Below are 23,351 nucleotides of genomic sequence, written 5' to 3' on the forward strand. Positions count from 1 at the left end.
GTTCCTTTTCCAATCAATATAATTATGTCAAACTAGTTTGTTTTCTTTGAGAATAACAATCAGGGGATTGAAAGTCATTTTAATCCTGAGAATCACATATTATAACAAAATATGATGAGCAATAATAAACTTTTAATTCAATTAAAAGAATATGGTTCCCTCTACCAATATTTTCTTTTAAAGAATCTGTCAGCAACCTAGCACAGCGTGAGTAGTATACCTCGATGGGAGGTCGTTTACTATTCAACATTTATGTAGACAGGTGAGGACCTATTAATTTTACTATCTAGGCAAGTAATTATGCCAAACAAAATTAAACTGCTGACTTAGCTTCGGTCCTATAAACAATAGCAGTGACTCAGATGGTGAGGACACTATTATTCATAGCTAAGTGTATACCATCACATAATACTAGAGCTATTGTCCCGTTGTGAATCCCTAGATGGAGAGGTGACTCAATACTAACAATTATTAGAATTTATACTTGGTGAGTTTGTAATTAATTCCATCCGATGGGGAGGAAGATATTAATATCACCACATAAAATTAATTACTTCACCTATAAACTAGTGATGGAGACCATGGGATTTATATATAATAAATTCTCTCACCCACTTAGTTATTTAATTCATGAGGGATACAAACACGTGTTTAATATTCAAATAAATTTAACATTCCAACATTGGTAACTAAATTACATGCAACAAATAAAATTCCAAATTCCCTTAATATTTCCTTTTTTCTATAAAAAAAAATTGTATTATGATTTGGGAATTAATTTTATTCTCTAGTTGTACATGCATAAACCAACATTAAAATTTTAAATTTAGCGCCCTCGACGGGGTTCGACCTACCCGGTCAGGTCGCAGGGGTCCATATAAATTTAAATTGGAATTGAAATTGAAATTCAAATTGAAATTCAAATTGCTATGCACACGCCGCAATTGTGCCTCCTTCTCGGATGAAGCTGCATCAGATTACAAAATCCTATGCCTCCATAACCGGAGTTCACATGCTACGAATCTTGTAATAAACAATCGCAATCACAAAACATACATTCTTGTGATGAAACTACATCATATTACAAAATCCTACGCCTCCATAACCGGAGTTCATATGCTACGAATCTTGTAATAAACAATCGCAATCACAAAACATACATTCATGTGACCATAATTGTCAGACAGAATGCTGCAAAACAGAGGTTAGTGTATACACATGTTCTACCCTAAGCATGCATTGATTCAATTTTCGAAGAACACGGTATTATTATTAGTATATAGTATCAACTGAGGCTCTAATACCAATTGAAGGGACTTGAGAAATAGCCCTAAGATCTGGTTGTAGTGCATACGGATAACAAAAAAAAAAAAATTAATCAGATCATGCAATTCCTAATTACGTGATTAAGATTATACCTATGAGATTGGTATGGTTTGATCCTAAATCTGCAAGTACGAAAACGAGCTCTTGAAAACAACCAGGAATCTTCTATTGTATTCCTTGAACACGCCTTACTCCTGATAGAGTGGGCTCGTAAGCGGCTACTAAGGTTTTCTTTTTTCGCGAAAACGTTTGCCTCTGTGAGAGTTTTTTCGTCTCCTGACTGCTGAATGGAGCGTGTGTATATAGGCTACAACAGGGACCTCTGGGCAAATATGACTAGGGCTTCCAACGTAATTAAGAATTCCTAATCCGACCCAAATTCATCCTTAATCAAGTTAATTATAATTCATACCATTAAAGAATTATAATTGCACTCCCTGTCATATTCAAAATTAAATTTCTATTAAATGCTTATTTATCTCCCCACGTAAAGATTACAGATACCTGTATATTAAATTAAATTATTGACAATTTAATTAATTGACATATTAATTCCTTGAGACCTTCCACTTAACTTATTTGATGTGCTGGATTCAAAATCTACCAGCAGAGTTTGATAAAATCAAAACTTATAAGCTTCCTCAAGGAAGTATCATTAATCTCAATACCGGTATGTGGATTCCATCAATAATTAATGTTCACCATACGCATAATGTCATCGCTTAACTCACTGAGTATTTTGACCCATAAAGAATCTCACTCTTCTATGAATCAAAGTAATAAACATTATATGCACGTATCCAATAATCATATCAGGATTAAGAGCATAAACACTCATAATAACCATGAGGTATTAATTGTTTTATATAGTCAGTATAAAAATAATTACCCCAAGACGGTCCTGTTCAATACACACAAAGTGTACTAGCACAAGGAATTGGAACTGTACCATTCTCAATAGTCAAGACAGACCTATTAAAACCTCGTGCTACCGTCCTACAAATGGTGTGTCCAATTTCATTTAAAACTATGAACAATAAACTTATATTCTATAAGAACTGATGATCTAATCTTCTGTATATAAGCCGTACTTTACACACTAGATCACCTACTATATAGAATAAAAGACACACATGCTTAATCATTAAATAAATAATGTCAGACAAACATTACTCACAAAGATTCTCATTAAAACGGAATAACTGAAATTATTAATAAATACTAGAACTGATTAGAGAGACTAAAGAGACAAACTATGGTTTTAAAAGGGGGGGGGGGGGGGGGCTTTCGCCTTCCAATTAGTTTTATAGATAGGAAAAGAAGAATTAGTAGAACTCACAAAAAGATTTGTAGGTATAAAGCCCCAAGAAATCCAAGGACCAAATCGGCTATCAAGTTCCAAAGAGACCCAACAATTATTCAACAAGACTAACAAAGAGGATAATTATTCCGTCTCCTTATCATTCAAGGATCTCTGAAAGGGAAAATCCTATGAACGTAAAGGACTGCATGGCTCTATAATAAAAGAAGAAATGGATCCATCATGTCTTGAGCTTAAATGAAATAGGCGAGGAAAAGAGGTTAGAGAAGAATGCTAGAATTTTCAACGGTGTGGCTACTACTACCATTGATATATGCGAAAAGTAAACGTGTTAAAAATAAGAATGTTAAGATGGATGAGCCAAGTAATTATAAAAGATAAATTAATTAATGAACATATAGGAGTGCGATACACAAGGCGATTAAGATAGCTTGGGATTTCCAACATAAGACCAAAAAACCCTCTAGTGAGAAAGAGTGACTGGTTGACGCTAGATGCCATATGAAAGAGAGGATAAATCTATAATAACTTGGATTGAGGTTATAAATAAGGATTTGGCATTACCCTAACTTTAAAAGGATAATACCCAAGATTCTGCAAAATGGTTGCATAGTAGACATAGAGCCAACTCCACCAAGGGAGCTCAAACTTTGGTGGTTGTTTTTTGTATCTTATACATTGGATGCAAATTAGATGAAGTTTATACTCAATCTTGACATGTACAAGATCAAACTTCAACCTTTTATATGAAATTTAGACTCTAAATTCCAAAACACTCATGTAAATTTTGGTGCATGTGAATCCTTTGGTAAGGGAACCAAATAAACCAAAGGTTAGAGATATGGCATAAATTTGTTAAGTATTGGATTTATTATATTACATGTGGATTAGATAAATTTTGAAAGCCATTAAATCCACTCAGACAAATTCAAATATTTGTATTGTCCATATAAATATTTTACACAATATAGCATACATATGGATTCAAGTAGGATTGTATTAACTTTGTTGTCTTGTAAATTGGGTGTGAACAAGGTCCACTTTTAACTCAAGGATTGGCACCACATTTAAGACAAAGTAAAAATTATTTTAGGGGTATTTGGTTAAATTAAGAGTTGGGTGTTGAATGCTGAATGGAGTTCAAAATCTGAGAACTCAGTTCTTAACATAATTAGCATAGTCTTTAAATTTGAATGTTGAATTATTTGTCATTTGGTCAGCGATCCCTGAATATGTGTGAGATAAGATTTAGGAGATAATCAGAGGTTTATTAATAAATATATGGAACATTGAAGAATTTGCATTTGTTGAGGCAAAACTATCCAACTCGGTCAAAGATAATTCAGAATTAATAAGAAGTTTATCAAATATGTCCAGTTCACTGAATCTTAGGCCATTAGAAGTGAAGCTATTAAGTACATACAGACAAGACCTTATTCACACTATTATATTTTTAAACCTTCAAATTCAAATTCGGTTGAAAGCAATCATAGGACAATAGATGTTAAAACATGAATTAATTCAATTAAACATAATAAACAACACCTGTAGGAACAAGAAGAGCAGAAATTAATGTTGATGGTGTTGCCTACGCCGATTCCTCCAAAGCCACTCGCTTTCTGCAATTTGAAGAAACAAAGATCCATATAGCACAGAAACTGAAAAAGTATGACTTTTTAGTAAGGAACTAAGGCAAAGACCAACCTGTGTAGGAAAATTTAGGGTCTGTGAGACGCCAAGATGGGGTTGGGGACGCTGTTGATGGAGATGGTGGTGATTGTGGTTTGATTTTGGAGGCAATGATTGCGGTGGCGTGAAGATGCCTACAAGATCCGAGAAGAAAATGAAGATCGGCAACCCAAACAGAAGAAGCTGCGCACGATCCATCACCCGAAGAAGAAGAAGGAGAGAGAGAGAGAGAGAGAGAGAGAGAGAGGAGTTGCTGCCGAGTGGGGAGAATTTCAGAATTCAGGGCAGTGTAAGGGTAAAAGTGTCTTCTAATTTATTTTGAATTAACTGCACGTGCCGTCCCCCAACACCAACACCGTTTTGAATCCATGTCAAACCTCCTCTGCTTCCCCATCTAAATCTCTAATCTTTACTCTTCTCTTTTCTAATTTTATAAAAGAGGTTCTCTTTTGGTGTGCTCTTTAAAAAAATAATAAACTTTATCTCAATAACTATCCATAATTATTTTAAAATACTCTTTTAACTATACATAATTATCCCAAAATATCCCTATAATTATATAAAATTTATCCCTAAAATGACTTATAATTATACCAAAATATCCTTATACTATTTAATTTTTTATTTTTTTTTATAAAATTTTTTTTAAAAAATAGAGAGTCGTGGAGCACACATCATAACTATTTTCTCTAACCTTTAAAACTATAAAGAGAATTCTTCCTTTGGTATTATCTTTCAAAAATATCAAATTTATCCTAATAACTACCCAAGATTATACCAAAATACTCATTTAACGACCCACAAATGTTCCAAAATATTCTTATAATTATATCAAATTTATCCCTATAACTACTCATAATTATAACAAGATATTTTTTATAACTATTTACAACTATCCCAAAATACTCTTATATTACTTAATTTTTTATTATTTTTTTATAAAAAAAGTTTTAAAAAAATAGAAAGTCGTGGAGCACACACAGAGTGTCTGCTCATGGCTAGTTTAATGATAACTTCCATTCAAAAAATAAAAACTAAAAAATCGTGAACTTTGTAGTTTGTACTGAGTTTTATTTACTTTATTTTATGATAATTACCTAAATTTCAATCTTTTATTTTAATGGAATTGATTCCCAACATTCATTTACTTTCAAAAAATTAAGTAAAACTAAGTTGGTGCCTTGTGATTTTATTATAACTACTAAAAATCTTTATAATTTTCAAAGCTATATTAAATTATAATATCATCACATTCTATTAACAAAACATGCTACCTCTTATTCTATAAAATAATAGAATTGCTATTTTATATATATTTTCAAAAAGCACAAGGGGATTTAACGGTCATATTGAAACAACAAGGTATTTGCTTATTTTTTGAGTCAAACTAAAAAAGGGTATTTGTAATTTTTCCTTTAATTTTTTTTTTCTTTTATGAAAAAATGGGTGCATTCAGTAGTCGAAAACAAAGGTATTTCGTAAAAAATTTTCTAAAATAAATAAAGAAGAAAATAAGATATTAAAAAACTACTGTCACTGAAATTCAATAAATCAATTCAAAATTTTAATTTTCTAAAAAAGAAAATATAAAGAGCTTGGAGGACCTATGGCGTATACCAGGATCTTTCTTATGTCTAAGTTAAGGACTAAATAAGTAAGAATGGATATATAATAATAGAAAACAAGTGTTTTAGTTATCCTACCTCCCTAAAAATAGAAAGAGCTTGGAGGACCCATCGCGTATACCATGATCTTTCTTATGTCTAAGTTAAGGACTAAATAAGTAAGAATGGATATATAATAGTAGAAAAGAAGTGCTTTAGTTATCCTACCTCCTTAAAAAAAATACATTTTTATAATGGGAGACTCGCTTGAAATTTAATATTAATGTGTCTTTAATTTGAAGGAATTACAAGGGTATAATGTCCTTTCATCTTCTTGTTGCAAATATTTTATACTATTTTAGTTGCCCTCCACTCCCAGGACTTGGAAGGCACTTTCAAGTTTGGGAGTATTTATATTTTCACAATTTTTCTTTTTTACTTGGTTTGATTATGAGTAGTCATCCTTTCGTTACAACCTGAGCTCATTTGTTACTTATATATGCAAAGCTCATCGTCAATTTTGAGCGGGACTCATTTTTATTTTTCAATGAAGTTCATTTTCCAAAATATGAGTGGAACTTATCTACCAATATGAGTAGTGATGCATGTATCAATTATGAGTAGGGTTCATCCATAGACCCAAAGTTCAATTAACCTGATTTTGATGATAATAAACTATTGTATATTAATGGCTTTGTCCTTGAGTTGTTTTTAATATGATTAAACCATTGAAGTTGAAGAAATGAAAGGTGAATTAAAAAGTTAAATTCCTATTTATTTTTTTTATTTTTTTAAATAGTAATGTGTTTTATCTAGTAAAACAATAGAAATAGTAAAGATATGACACAAATGAAATATAATTATAAAAATGGAAAACAAGGAGATCAAACCAAGCTTTGTAACTAGGAGAGATTGACCGGCCCACAAGGGACAGTTGGCCAATGCAGGTAGAAGCTAGAGGCGCTTAATCAGCCCTTGAAGGCAATCAACTGGTCTACCAAGTTTTCCATACAATGGTCTGATTTTTCTCTCTAACAACTCATAAGCGGTCAACTCGTTTCAATAAGCGATCGATTGTCTTGACCAGAAGCAACTAGTTTTTTCTCATATCTATATATATATTCCCTCAAAAGTCTAAAAATATTCAAAGAATATATGTATACTAAATTTCCAAGTACCCAAACTCTTGAACTCTCGTGTCATCATTTGAATATTCCTTGAGAGTTAGTGTTGGCCCTAGAGTCGAGTCTAGAGGGGGGGTGAATATACTCTTTTGCATATTTTTGCTTTTATCTACAAAATATAAAATCTTGGCAAGATACAAATGATTATATCACAATATATATTGTGAGTTTTGGTGCAATCCTAGGAGAGGGGTGAATTAGATTTTTAAAATTCTAGGTCACTTTTTGCCCTATTTTTAGAACACACAATATTTCAATCTTAAGGTTTCTCAAACAATCACAATACAATATTTAAAACCTATACAATAATCACAACAAAATAAATGTAAACATACAGTTGTGGAAATTTAAAGAATGTAGGGAAAGAAAAAGCAAACACGACATTTTTCATGAGATTCAGCTATCTGTGCCTACGTCCTCACCTCAAGACAACCACTTGAGGATTTTACTATCCACTCCTTCAAACAAGGCGGAGCCACCTTATACACACTCCTTCAATTGGGCGGAATCACCCGTTACACCACTTTTTATAGGCAGAGCCACCTCTCCAAACGATATCCCCTCGTTTGGCACGGTTCAAACCCGAACTACAAAAACAAATGAAAATAAGAGTTTTTGAGTACAATGAAATGTTTCTTTAAAAGCCAATTTGTACAATGAAAAACTCGATGCACTCTCACAAGATATGATTTAGGCTCAATAGAGTTAGGGTTTCTCTCTCAAAATATTTTTGAAATAAATGAGAGTAGATGGGAGTAAATGATTTTTGAGTAAGTAAATATGTATAATAATAAATGCTCAAAGATTTAAGTGAAATAAATGATTTCTCCAACAAAGATTTTTGCAATAAATGATATTTGGAGAAACTGGGGTTTTGCTCTTAAAATTTTTTTTGAATGAATGATGAGAGTAAAATGCCTTTTGATCTTGAGAAGATGAGTATAAGAAATGCCCAAGTATGTAAGAGTATGAAAGTATATTGGCAAAAGTAGTTTCAAGTCTGGGCTTTATATTTATAGGCAATTTCAAAATATGACCATTTTATGGCTGTTGGGAATTAAATACACTACAAAAAATCAAGGTATTAGTGATGATTTTAAAATAGTTGCTATATGTGTCGTTACTACTAACTTTTAGTGGCGAATTTAATTTTCGTCACTAATAATGGAGTATTAGTGACGGATTAAATCCGTCACTAAAACCCTAACACCATCACTATATAGTATATCACGGCTCAACTCAAATTCGTCACTAATAGTAGGGTTTTTAGTGACAAATTATAAATTTGTCACTACTAGTATGGTATTAGTGACGATTTAGATATTCGTTACTACTAGTATGATATTATTGACGAATTAGAAATTCGTGACTACTAGTAGGGTATTAGTGACGAATTAGAAATTCGTCACTACTAGTGTGGTATTATTGGCGAATCAGAAATTTGTCACTAATAGGAGCGGTATTAGTGACGAATTAGAAATTCGTCACTAATAGTAGGGTATTACTGACGAATTTGAATCCTTCACTAATAATTAGAAAAATTAAACAACCTTTTATACTAATTTTATTTAATCATGAATTCTTATATAAAAATCTATAATTACATTTTCGAATATATAAACTGAAACCATAATTACTACAAAAATCGTAAATCATTCAAAATTTCGAATTTAAAAACAAATTCAATTAAAATGAAAAAATAACATATGTTCAGATAACAAAAATTATTTAAAAATATTCAAAATTCAAATACAAATAGTAATACAAATTCAAATTAAAATACAAAAACTCCATTTGTTCAAATAACAATAAAAATTATAAAGAAATAGTCAAAAGTTGCATCTGACGACTGTAGTACATGCATGCATGACATCATGCTGATGTTATGACAACCGCGAATCCTACAAATTAAAAGTCATTAAAAAAAATTTAGTATACCAAATCGAGGAGAGTTGACGCTAAGTATAATCAGAAAAAATAATTATACGATATAACAAATTGGCAAAGATTTCATAATCATGCATATTACATAATTTGTACAGTAGTAATATCAATAATGAAAAATGTAACGTTGCATTCGAGAGCATAGATTTCGAACATTTGAATGGATTTGGACAAATTTTAATACAATTTAATATTACATTTTATTTAAATTCAATGTAAATTCAAATCCAAAGTGTCTCGAAACACGAGGAGCATAAAATTATATTAAAATTTATTAAAGTCTATATATTTAAATCTAAACTTAAGATGTAAAATGTATGCTCTGGAACACAGCATGAGATTAGTTTATCAAGGATTTGCACAATGACTCAATGATGTATTAGCATTGCGTAGGGAAGGGGATGCAGCGAATAAATCTAGTCGGGGACACGTGTCCAATTAGCATGCTTTATTGTTTTGTAGACAAGCATTATTACTCTACTTGAAATAAAACTTTAAACAGTGATTGTGAGGTTTGCAGAGGAGGGAAATGAGAAGATTCATGGAGAAAAAGGTCATGAATTGGCATGAGCAAGTGTGTATCTTGTCAAGCCTTAATGAGAAAATATTAGAACTAAGTAAAATATGTCAGTCAAATGGACATGAAATTGGTCATTTGTTTGGTAGCTGAGAAAATTATGAAAAATAAAATATGCCCTAGGCGCTTTCATCGGTGATCTCATGCATGGACCATTTTTTTTCACTTTTTTTTGTTCTTTTCTACAGTGACATTGCAACCTATATGTCCAAACGAATCCCTAATTATGCATTTTTCAAATAATTATGAAAATGATGCTCCCTGTGAGTTATGTATATATTCAACTTATGCGTTTTTCAAATTTTCAAATCCTCAGGCAAGTGTATATAATATTTTCAATGATTTTGGCACGGCAATGAATGCTTTAAGCTTATTGGACCAAAAACATATCAATGAATGTCTGTTCTAAATGAACTAAGTCTACATTGCCTCATTTATTATGATTCCTAAGTTTTACCCATCCTTTCAAAAATATTTTAACATTAAACTAAGCCTATCTTTTCTTTAGGACTTTGAAAAATTTTAATGCAATTTCGGCAGCATGCCGCCTGTAAATTGGACGTTTTCCCATAAAACCTGCACCTGATAGATTCAAATAGATCATTTATAAGAAGTTGAAGGCATACGAGAACCTATATCAACTACAAGCATGCAATACACATCATCTGCATCCGCCGTGTAGGAGACATTCTAGACTAGCATGCAATCATGTAGCATATTCATGACAGTAATACATGTAACCATATCTTAAATTCAGAATATAAATAGGAAAGAATAGTGGATAGTATTGGGTTCAGTATAGTATTATTATTCATCCAGGCATTTGGACATGAACATTATGAGATGATAAGAGCATTTAATTTAAATAATTATGAAAATGATGCTCCCTGTGAGTTATGTATATATTTAACTTATGCGTTTTTCAAATTTTCAAATCCTCAGGCAAGTGTATATAATATTTTCAATGATTTCAGCACGACAATGAATGCTTTAAGCTTACCGGACCAAAAACATATCAATGAATGTCCATTCTAAATGAACTAAGTCTACATTGCCTCATTTATTACGATTCATAAGTTTCACTCATCCTTTCAAAAAAATTTTAATATTAAACTAAGCCTATCTTTTCTTTAGGACTTTGGAAAATTTTAACACAATTTCGGCAGCATGTCATTTGTAAATTGGACGTTTTCCCATAAAACCTGCACCTGATAGGTTCAAATAGATCATTTATAAGAAATTGAAGGCACACAAGAACCTATATCCACTACCAGCATGCAATGCACATCAACTGCATCCACCATGCAAGGGGCATTCTAGATTAGCATGCAATCATGTAGCATATTCACGACAATAATACATGTAACCATATCTTAAATTCAGAATAAAAAAAATGGTTATCTCGAGTCATCCGATAATATGCTCGTTAAAAAGCTTTTAAATGACCTAAACATATCCTGAAAAATCGATGTGAGACCCAAATAGAGCATGACAAGAACACATCTCATGTCAATCTCACCCACATAAGACATGAATCTGCTTTGCCACTATCATACCATATACAAAATAACATGCCTCTGAATCATCTAATTCACTCCTCTCGTATCATGTAACATCTATACCCATATAAGTATAAAAACATAATTTAATATGAAACTCAATTTGTGATCATATAATTAATCAGAGGAGCCACCCGCATCATCTGGTCCATATTGGTGCATCCTTTCCTCTAACCGCGTTTGCCTATCCATTATGTCTTGCATCTAGGCTTGAAAGCTGGAGAGCTCCGTTCTTAATTGCGCGTTCTCCATTTCCATCGTCTACATCCATCGAGCCATCTCCTGTTTATCATACTCTGCCTCTCGACGATATCATTCCATCTCTGAACGAGCTGCCGCACCCATGGATGATGATTTTTTTGGGGCGATGTATCCACTTCTAAGACCTTTCACCCAGTCCCTCACTCGTTGCCCAAACACCTAGGAAGTGATCTCAAAATCTGTCATGTGCTGACTCCCCTCTGAAACAGGTGCATCCCTCAGCTTGACCATTCGTGCCTAATTTCAATCATGAAAATGATAAAAGGGAATAAGTAAGACTACAACTTTGATGTTTTGAATAAGGTAATAAACTAAATCTTTTGCTTCACTTACATGTCTGTCCTGCGCACCCACTCACCACTCCCCCGATCGCCATTTGTTGGGTTCTCTAATACAGATCCAGCAGCGGCTTCTCTACGCCAACCTCGGGATCACGCTACATTATCATATAAGACATCATTAGTATTATGTCATGTAATGGTCAGATAATTTTATATATAGTAATTACTTGACGATGATTTACAAATAGCCTCGATCCACCGCAATGCGTCGTAGGGAGTTTGTTGTGGTTTGCAGCATTTGTTTCACATATGGCCTACAAGGAAGATGTAATGACAACTTATTAGCGACATAATTGTGAAAATTGGTGATTATAATACAAACACATCACCTGATAGCGTGGGTCACATAAATGGCGATACACCACCTCCCAATCCTCTTGGGATATCTTATCGTATGGTTGCGCTTGTGCTTCATCTCCCATTGCTCAAAAATGGGAGCACATTTTTTAGCGATAACTCTTAAATTTATTACACAATTGGACATCGACTGCCCTCCTCACATGGTCATCCGTAAGGATGTCCATATCAAACTCCTCCTGCATATATAGGTAATACTATTATAATGTTAGACAGTTGTTAACTGGCTAGTATATCAAAAGTAAAAAAATATTTAAATTAAAAACAACTTTATAGGGTTTGGGAACTTACCAAAATGCGCATATAAAGAACCATGCACTGCTCCTGAGTCACCTGTAGCCAACTAAATGCGGTGACTGGAGCATATTGTCGACATATAATGTCGAGCTCCCTCGTCCATGCAGTGCACCAATCGTTCAGCGAGGCGGTGTATCCTAGAGGAATGTCAATCTGAATCCACTGTTTTGTCCTATCTAGGTGCTTCTTCAGCGACATGTTCTTCACTGCACCACGACTTGACCTGACCGTGGACGTAGATGTTGAAAGTATAGTTAATTTAACAACAACATTATAATCATACACATGAATAACTATCTGTTGACCTTATAGGTCATGCCCGATTTTGATAATGACAAATACTCCTATAATTAATGAACATCTAGTTTACGTGCAGGTCTATATTAGCAGATCATTAATGGCACGTGAAAGCTCAAATTTTGAAGAAAAATTCATACTCTTGATTGTAATATTTTTGTAGTGAAATTTCTGTAATAGTAATTAGGGTATTTAGTTTGTAATAAGCACACACATCACATGTATGATTTATTTTGTGAGCTCAAACCAGATACAAACCAAAATTGACCATAGAAAGACCTTAGGGCTTAGGTCGACCGACACCGGACTTTTTTGGTGTCTTCAAATTGGATCCCAAATGACCCTAGGACATACAAATTTGCATATATATATTTGTCAGGCACTCGAATAGGGTTTGATTATGTCAAGATGGGACCCAAATGCACACTTGGTGCACTTTCGGTCGACCGGCCAACTCAGTTCATTTTGGCCTGGTCGACCGAACCAGACATGGGTCAACTGTTGACCAAGGTCCCAGTCGACCAAACCAACTCAGTTCAAAATGCCCCGGTTGACCGAAACCCTCCCTGGTCAACATTTTGACCATCTGGTCAATCGAGCACTTTTGTTCTCCAACGACCTGGTTAACTGGAGGGTCCTCAGGAGAATTCCCAGGAGTCTGGTCGACCGAACCAGGCAGTTCAAAATGGCCTAGTCGACCGAACCTCAGAAATTGAGAAATTGCCCTCTCCTGTTCGACTAAGCGCTTAGTTCAATATTCCCCTAGTCGACTGAACCATATGAGACTTGGTTGACCAAAACTGATCTGGTCGACTGGACCTCTGGGGGTTGCCATAATTTTTATCGTGGGTTAAATATTTTTAAACAGGGTTAAAATTTTTTAAACGTCATTAAACTTTTCTAAAAATCCCTAATAGGTCCCCAACGATCAAAATTTTTGGTATGTCTATATATACTCTTTCATTTGGGAGAATTAAGGATTAATTAGCAAATACACTCAAAAATTCTCTTTCAAGCTAAATACATCCTACTTCTTATACTCTTAGAGAATCCACTCAAACTTACCTTCTCTATCCTTTTGTTTCATTTGTAAGTGCATTGAGTGATATTGTTTAGAGGTTTGCTCTCATTGTTTGAAGTTTGAATCGATTTTTCTAACGAGAGCATAACTTTAACATTTTTAAGAGGCTTTTCTAATAAGCCTATCCTAAGAAGACTTGTTAAACTTCTGAATGTTGCATTCTCATTGCAATTACTTAGGAAGGTTGTATTTGTTTTGGCTTGTAAAAATATTTTCAAAAGTACTCAAATATCTTGTGGTATTCATATTGATATATTTGTGAAAAGATATTTGTGTGTGTTATATTAATCTTTGTGACAATATCCATTCAAGTCTATATCATTTTCTGAAATACAAAGATTACATATATCTTGCAATCTAAGCATATACATATTCATGTGATTGAGACATTCTATTGATTGATATTCTTGAGGCTTGTTTGATATTCTGTGTGAACACGTTTGATTGAATATTTTGAAATACACAAATTATTATTGATACTCTCACGTACTCACTACACTAATAGAAAACATCTTTGAGAGTTAAACTATCTAGACCACACTAAGCTTACATTATTAAATCATCTGTGGTGTATGTGATATTGTGCGCATTTGTGGTACAAATTTGCTTTATGTGAAAGCACCCATACATTGTACCTTTTGATTATATATCTGAGAGATTCCAGGCATGGCCTGAGGGGGCGGTAATCCAGTTCGGTAAAGATTGGTAAAGGTTGAGGTCAGCCCTGTGATAATTTGACCTAGTTTGTATAGGTTCCGTTCCACCCGTTCAAGTGAGCAAGTTAGTGTGATAATCCTTGTGCTGGTTAGCCAAGGCGGGGACGTAGGCAGTTGGCTGAACCTCAATAACATATCTGTGTGTCACCCTTTATTTACTACTTTATGGTGCTTGTGCGATTAATTAAACTGCTTCATTTAATTTTTGATATATTTATATTATTCGTATTAGATTGACCATAGGGTTGTGAACATACTGCTACTAGGAGGAATACCTAGGGGTTAAATTTTAAAAATACCAATTCACCCCCCCTCTTGGGATCACAGTAAAACTAGCACTATCATCAACAATTGACATGTAAATAAAGTAATCGTATCCATACCAACACTGCTCATCATGGTCAGTAACTCACCCTGCGTGTCAGTCGCATAAGTGGTATCCACGTTTGGCTGAGGTGTCGATGGCTCAGACAATGGTGCCGCCGCATTAGGACCAACGGGGTCCGCCGGTCTGGAGGATGTCAGATCATCCTCATGCGATGTACTGGTGTGCCTGAAAGTATTTCTCCAACATCGGCCTCTTGGTGCCATATCTGCACATTAATAGACAAGTAAATATAAGAAATACGAATATTAGATGGATGCAGCATACATCTATTTTTAAGTTATTTACACATGTCAGATACATAGTGACAAAAATAACATGCTTACCCCCCTTATACGTCCTCAATATCGGTATCATCCTCACTTTCTAAAGTGTCTTCCTCTTCACTACAGTACTTGACCCCTATTTCATCTTCCCCATCAGTTTCCTCATCATCGATGAAGTGAACATCTACAGAAGGTTCAATTGTAATGTCAGCAGTCCCTATGTGTTCATCCGTGCCACCATCCCTATGCAATGGTATAGGATCGGCGCCTTCTTCAACAACATCTGCAACAGATTATATTGTTGCACGAACAGATGGCTCATCTTCTTGGAATGCGGTCTCACTGGCACTCATCTCACTATTTGCAACTTCTGCAATAGCGTACAAACTTTGGGGAGGAATCTTTTGGGTCATATGCCATTCACCCTTCCATTTGGTGTCTTTAAGGTAAAACATTTGTTTTGCCTATGTTGCAAGCACGAAATGGTCATTTTGATACCAGGTCTTGCTAAAATTGACACTCGTGAAGTAGGCATCAGTGTTTAACCCAGTCTTTTCATTGCCGATGTCCCACTAGGTACACTTGAACAGGTGGACGACTCTGTTTGTTCCATAACTAAGCTCTATAATGTCATCCAGCACACCAAAGTAGTCAATTTCTTCATCTCCTTCTATGTCTAGTACCGTAACCTCACAATTTTAGGTTATTCTATGCAGTTTGAGGGACTTTGTATAAAATCGTAACCCGTTGACAATGCAACCGCTGCAGCGGTTAACTTGTTAATCGGGGCCACATGCCAATGCATACAAATATTTACTTGCCGTTGGTTCCTTATTGTAATACATGACTTTCATCTATTAAATAAATAGAACTTTAGAAGAATAAACCTTCAATAGTGAAAACATACATTGATTCTCACTCAAGCAGTTTTTGTTACTTACATGACTCCCAAACCAATTGATAAATTCCTTCTTATGTCTTTCGTCAACATTCCATTCATTTTGGGCCAGGAGTTCAGCTTTATTTTCGTTATATGTAACAGTAGTACATGTTAATGTCAAGTAAGTATATAATTACACATATGTAAATACAATGCAAAGTAAGGAGTTTGGAACCACGTACTCGATATATGGAACAGTTTCATCACAATTGTTGAGGACGTAAAAATGAGCCTTTTCTAGGTCATCCATATCAATGAAATCGTAAACTCGTGAACCGAGAGGTCGAACATTTTCTCAAAATATAGAGCTCCTAGGTTCTTCATCTTCGGCATTAATAGCATGAACGTCTGCATTTCACTCATCACGAGTGAACATTGTGTCAATATTATGTAGATACATTGAGCAAAATGCAAGACATTCACTGTCAATGTACGCCTCAATGATTGAACCTTCCGGCCGTGCCTTATTGCGCACGTACCCCTTCAAAGTGGACAAGAACCAATGCATTTTACTTAGCATTATAGACTTGTAGACACAATAAAGAAAAAAAAATAAAAACAAGGAAATCATATGACCATTATACAAGAACTTTATACTTTACCTCTCAATAGGATACATCCAACGATATTGAACTGGTCCTCCAATTATGACCTCCCTTGGTAAATGGACAGTTAGGTGGACCATCACATCGAAGAATGCTGGCGGAAAAATTTTCTCTAGCTTGCGTAGTATGATCATGATGTCATCCTCTAACCGTTCAAGTACGTTTATGCTCAATTTTTTTAGCACAACTGCCAAAAAAAGAATCCCAACTCAATCATTACCAAGCAAACATCTTCAATCAAGTGTCCACGAAGGAAAACGGGTAGAACCCGTTGTAGAAGGAAGTGACAGCCATGACTTTTCATTCCTAACATCTTCCCTTCCTTCGTGTTTATGCATCGAACTATGTTCGATACATATCCATTGGGGAATTTCATTGATTTCAACCATTCGAAGAATTTATTCTTCTCATCCTTCGAAAATGTGTAACAAGCTGATGGCATGAGAAATTTTTCCCCATCACGAAATAAGTGCAGCTCAGACCGTATTCCCATACCTTCCATATCTCGGTGAGCATTTGCGGTGTCTTTTGTCTTCCCATTTATATCAAGCAATGTACCAATGATATTCTCACAAATGTTCTTTTTGATGTGCATGACATCCAAGTTGTGATGTAGTAGAAGATCTTTCCAGTATGGCAACTCGAAGAAGATGCTTCTCTTTGTTCAATTCAACTCCCACTCAGTGCGTTTTCTTTTTATACTGGTCGGTGGTTTCCCAAATTTCACATCTCCGATCAACCTTAGCTGGTTTAACATCTCTTCCCCACTTAGCTGCTTTGGCGGCAACCTTCGTTTAGGTTTTCCATTGAAGCTTCTGACGCCACAAGTCCTCCAAGGATGTCCAGTTTGTAGAAAATGGCGATAACAAATAAAGCATGACTTGCGGCCATGCTTCAAGGATAAGGACCCAACATCCTTATTACATACTGGGCATACTAAGTAACCTTTTGTGCTCCAACCTGATATGTTGCCGTATGCGGGGAAATCATTAATTGTCCACAAGACTACAGCATACATCCAAAATGTTGTCCTGATTTCCATCTCGAATGTCTCCACTCCTTTTTCCCATAATTCTTTCAACTTGTAAATTAACGAACGCAAGTAAACATCAATATCATTACCAGGTGCTCTTGGTCCGGGAATCATAAGAGACATATAAATGAAAGGTTCTTTCATACATCACCATGGCGGCATATTGTATGACATCATCATAATTGGCCACATGCTATATGGGTTGGTCATGTTACCGAAAGGATTGAACCCATCTGAAGCAAGGCCAAGTCTAATGTTGCGAGGATCACTAGAAAACCATGGATGCATTTTATCAAATTCGGCCCAAGCTTCGGAGTCCGCTGGATGGCTAAGGGTGTTTCCATCTTGAAGACGTTTCTCTTGATGTCATCTCATATCTGTAGCAGTATTTTTGCACATATACAATCGTTGCAGCCGCGGGATTAATGGACAATATCGTAAAACTTTTTTGGGGATATTTTTAGCCTTCTTCTAATTAGTTGTATACCTCGATTTACCATATTCTAGGCACTTGTTAACATTTTCATGTTCACCATAAAAGAGTGCACAATCATATCTACATACATGTATTAGAGTGTAACTGAGACCTAATTCACACATGTATGTCTTCGCCTCATAAAAAGACTTGGGAAGTGTTTCACCATTAGGCAGTGCTGCCTTAATGAGGCTTAAATGCATGTTGAATGCGCTCTAAGATAACCCATACATTGTCCTTGCATGAAGCAACTTTATCAGAAACTCTAATTTTGAGAACTTTTTACAGTTTGGATATAAGGGCACCCATGCATCCCTCATGAGATTAGCAAATGGTTTATTGAGTTGATTCAACGTACCAGGATCACAAGGTATGGTACCCTCTGAAGTAGTTTCATCACTAGTACGCGACACACTAACATCACCCGTGTCCACTGCAATCCCCCTTTTCAAGTCACCTAACATTTCGATTAACCCTTTCGAACATGTATCACCACCTACTATATTTGCCCCCCCCATCTTCATCGTTATCATCATCGCTATGAACTGCGTAATCTTCACCATGGAACACCCATCTTGTGTACCTTTTCTCCATTCCAAGTCTAATAAATGTGAATGGACCAAGTCAATGTGTTTGAATATTATGTTTTGACATTTCTTGCAAGGAGACCTTATTCGGTTGGCTTTGTCTGCACGAGGACGCGCGAACTCTATGAAATCATGTACCCCTTTCATGTTTTCTGGCAAAAACCTACCCTGAGCATTCATCCAACTCTTATCCATGTTCATTAATTACCCTATAATATGTTCAAGTAAATGGTGTTCATTATATTCTCATAATGTTTATCATGCATGCATCGTGAATCCTATAGTCAACCATCATACTCTAAAGGGTACGGATCCTATCCCATTTAGGAATGTTGCATTTACATTGCGATCAATTGCTCAAATTCCTTCGTCGTAGTCATTATAAATTTCGACAGCATTTCCCCATGGCTCTCCAACTACACAAGATGGGGGAAGTGAAAATTTTACTAGTTTTTCATCACTAACAAATTGTCATGACACCCCACTATGCACCCAGAGAACATAAGTAGAGATGCGCTTGAAATATATAATGACAATTGACAAAGCGTGAACGATGACAACAATGTAAATACCACTTCCTGAACTGTCGACATTGGACAATCCAAGAATGGTTGAAATGCAAACATTACTAATTGTAAGTGAAACAAATAATTAACATGTTCAAGTGATTATTAGTCAACATCGTATGACTAATAGTCAATTGAAATACAACAATTGATTTGTCTCTCATGTACGATTAAGAATGAATGTATAGTAACCATTCTTGGATGGGTCTAAGCTTTAATGAATACATGAAATGACAGTAATTAATTTGACATTCTACTTCATATTTCATTTAGTTCTTGACCTTTCACTGTACACTTACGATTGTTGTTCTTAGCCAAGTCTTTTTTATTTTCAATTATAAGCCTAAGATCGTCTCTTTTCTTACGAATTCAACAAGTGAGAGACACAAGTTAGAATGACTTTAAATTTTAACTGATCATGCCTATATTTCTTTGTACATAGTTTTATTATGGACAAACTTTAACGAAATTTTGGCATCATACCTTATGTAAATTGAACATTTCCTAAAAAATTCCTACACTAAAACTTAATAGATTCAAGCAAACAAATCACAATAATACGCATCATGCAAATACCAGTGAGTTTGTGCATATGAGAACCTAATTCCACTACCAGCATGCAATTCACAATGTACTGCATCAGTCATGCAGTTGGCGTTCAATACAAACATATTTGAAAGGTATTAATACATTTAAATGAAGTGTTAATGGGGGTTGTAAACTGGAAAGAAGAAGTTTGCCTTGAAACTACTTGGCAGGGCTCCATTTTCAATCCATGTCAATGCCTATTTTACTTTCTTTCCTTAATTGTTCATCTCTTACCTTGAAGATGCTCACATATTTCATGCATTCATTCTAGAACCTCAATAATACTCTCTTCTCACAGAGCAGCTACTTTCATTAAAAAAAAATTTATTTTTCCTCAAGTTAGATTCAAACTCTTAGTGAGACACTTTCACTTGCAGAATATCTTATACTTCATGTTCATGTGCATGGTTCGACTTTAGAATTTAGATCTGCACAAAAATTGGAAATCTCATCCATGCTTTATAAGCTCATATTTAAAATAAGGGGAAATTTTGAAAATCAAATTAAGCATCGATGACAATGCAATTTATGATGCTAAATTTAGCAAAATATAATTCATTTCGTGGGCCGTGGACTCCATCATTTCCACACCCAAAATAAAAATAAAAATTTGATGATCCAATTACTAATGTATAAAATTCCACTTTTAGGCAAAAAAAATTATAATAAAACAATAATTTTATTATATACATAATTAAGACTAATTATTGTTTATGATTTGTATTATAATATATACATATATAATGTAAATACTAATTATTTACGTTATAGTAATAATACATTATAATTTTTATCTGTTCTAAGTATTATTAATCTTGGGAACAAAAGGGGCGAGTTTGAGCATTAGTTATGATTTGTACAAATTTTTTTGAAAAAACGCATTACAATGTTCAATTGTATTGAATTTATAAAAACTACATACATAATCTACACAAATTGAAAATTCAATATTTGAATTCAATGTTCTCATATGTAAAGTACGAGTTAACTAGAAATCTAGAAAATAAAATAAAAATATAAATTTTAAAATTTATTTATAAATTTAAAAATTAAAAAACAAGGTGTTTTTTGCAATTATATAAAATCAGAAATAAAAAATAAAAATAGTTTCATAAGCAAATAAACAAGGTGTAATTTTTTTATATATTTTATATTTCACATCACATCAATTGAGAAATTTATAAAGTGAGCGAAGGGTGTTTGGAAAAATAGATATTAATTCTCAAATTTAGATATTTATGGATTCAAATAAAATTTAATATAAGTTTGTATTATATTTTATTGAAATTCACACAAATCCATATTTAAAGTCTGAATTCTAATCTTGCAAAAATGAATAAAAAAATTTTTATTACAAAATTTAAACAATATAATGAAAAAGAAAAATAAATGAAAACTATGGAAGTAATTAAAAAAAAAAACATCAATGATTATACTAAAGATACAAACTTCAACCAATTTTTATATATAAGACAACAACCGTAAAAACTAGAAATTATCATACTAGGAAGAAAATCTTCAACCAATTTTTATTGACAAGACATATTTATAAGTTACAAATAATAATTTATATTATTTTCTGAGTAAGAAAAATTAAAATTTTTGTGAGTTATCTAATATTACAGTTAGCACAATAAACTATAAATTTCAACTATTGATTAATAATAATTTAAGTTATAAAATGAAATCCTACAAGTGACTGATCTTCAAATACTATTGCACGAGGATATATATCCCTTTCTTATTACATGTTAAACGAAATAATTATAATATATACATATATAATGCAAATACTTAGTCTTAATAAACAAAAAAAAAGTTATAATGTATTATTAAGCAGGGGCAGCTTATTTAAATATATATAATTAAGACTAAGTATTACTATTAAAAATTAAAAAATAAAGTGATAATGTATTTTTGAAAGCAAAAATTTTGAGTTTGAATGTAGATTTCTATAGATTAAAATAACTCCATACAAAAACTAAATTCTGTCTAAATCTAAGCAAACCAATTAAAAATTTTCCATGCTCCCAAAAACATGGTTAGGGATTGACTATTTTAAAAACAAGAGATAACCCATAATGGAGATCCTAGAAATTTAATATATTGTTGAGGTTCTAGCCAAAATAAAAATAAAAATAAAAATAAAAAAAGAAGAAAGACAAGGGAACAAACCTAAGATGTCTAGTGAGAAGCTAAGATCGTCAGTCGGCTGAGAACAACGGGAGCTAGACTGGGAAAAGGGTTCGATGGGGGTTGCAGCGGGAGACTGGGAGAGGACATACCAAGCTGTCGGTCGGCTAGGGCTCCGATGAAGCCTGTGATGTCTGGAAAACAGGGCACACCAGGCCGAGAGAGAGCAACGGGAGACTGGGAGAGACGATTGTGGGAGCAGGAGGGGATCGGAAGAGGAGGAGCTAGGAGAAGGAGGGAAAATATCTCGCGGATAGGGATAAGAAATTTTGGGCATTAGTGACAGTTTCAAAACCATCACTATTATTCTCCGTCTATTTTTTTTAAAAAATGACATAACATTAGTGACGGTCCACAATTTGTCACTAATAATGACCTAGTAGTGACGAATTTAGAAATTCGTCACTAATAAGGGACCAATGGTGACAAATTTATAAATTTGTCACTAATATTATGAACTTAAAATTTTTTTTATTTAAAAAAAAAAAAGTATTAGTGACGAATCTAAAAATTCGTCACTATTGGTCCCTTATTAGTGATGAATTTAAAACATCGTCATTAATACTCTGAACTAAAATTATTTTTTTTTGTTTTAAAAAAAGGAATTATTAGTGACGGTTCTCAAATTCGTCATTAATAAGGGACCAATAGAGATGAATTCATAAATTCGTCACTAATACTCTGAACTTAAAATTTTTAATTTTTTAAAAATAGGAAGTATTAGTGACAGTTCTCGAATCCGTCACTAATAAGAGGCCAATAGTGACGAATCTACAAATTTGTCACTAATACTCTGAACTTAAAATTTTTTATTTCCTTTAAAAAAATAGTACTGACGATTATTTAATCGCCACTAAAGTTTATCTTTTAGCGATGGATTTAATTCGTCACTAATACCACATAAATCGTCACTAATATTTTCCCGAGTTAATTTATGCGCAAAAAATATTTTCGCGCGATATTTTCTGATTTTTAGTGACGAACTATTAGTGATGAATTCAATTTCGTCACTAATAGTGTCGTATTAGTAATGATTACTAAAACAACTAATACCCTGATATTAGTGACGAATTTGAATCCTTCACTAATAATTTTGTCACTAAAAGCCAGTTTTTTTGTAGTGATAATAATATAATTTTGAATTTTATGGCCGTTTTTT

At 33.6% G+C, this 23,351-nt stretch overlaps 1 protein-coding gene across 1 annotated transcript in view; it reads right to left on the reverse strand.

Annotated features, from left to right (window-relative positions):
* LOC131168548 (selT-like protein) overlaps positions 1-4,709 on the reverse strand; it is a 14,609-nt gene extending 9,900 nt beyond the window's left edge. Inside the window, exons 1-2 of the mRNA XM_058128058.1 lie at positions 4,352-4,709; positions 4,193-4,266 (exon numbers count right to left, since the gene is read on the reverse strand). Of these exons, the coding sequence (XP_057984041.1) occupies positions 4,193-4,266; positions 4,352-4,534 (257 nt within the window). The 5' untranslated portion in view covers positions 4,535-4,709. The remainder of the gene's footprint in view (positions 1-4,192; positions 4,267-4,351) is intronic.
* Between the last annotated feature and the right edge of the window lie 18,642 nt (positions 4,710-23,351).

The sequence above is a fragment of the Malania oleifera genome, chromosome 11, assembly GCF_029873635.1.
Source record: "Malania oleifera isolate guangnan ecotype guangnan chromosome 11, ASM2987363v1, whole genome shotgun sequence".
Classification (NCBI taxonomy): domain Eukaryota; kingdom Viridiplantae; phylum Streptophyta; class Magnoliopsida; order Santalales; family Ximeniaceae; genus Malania; species Malania oleifera.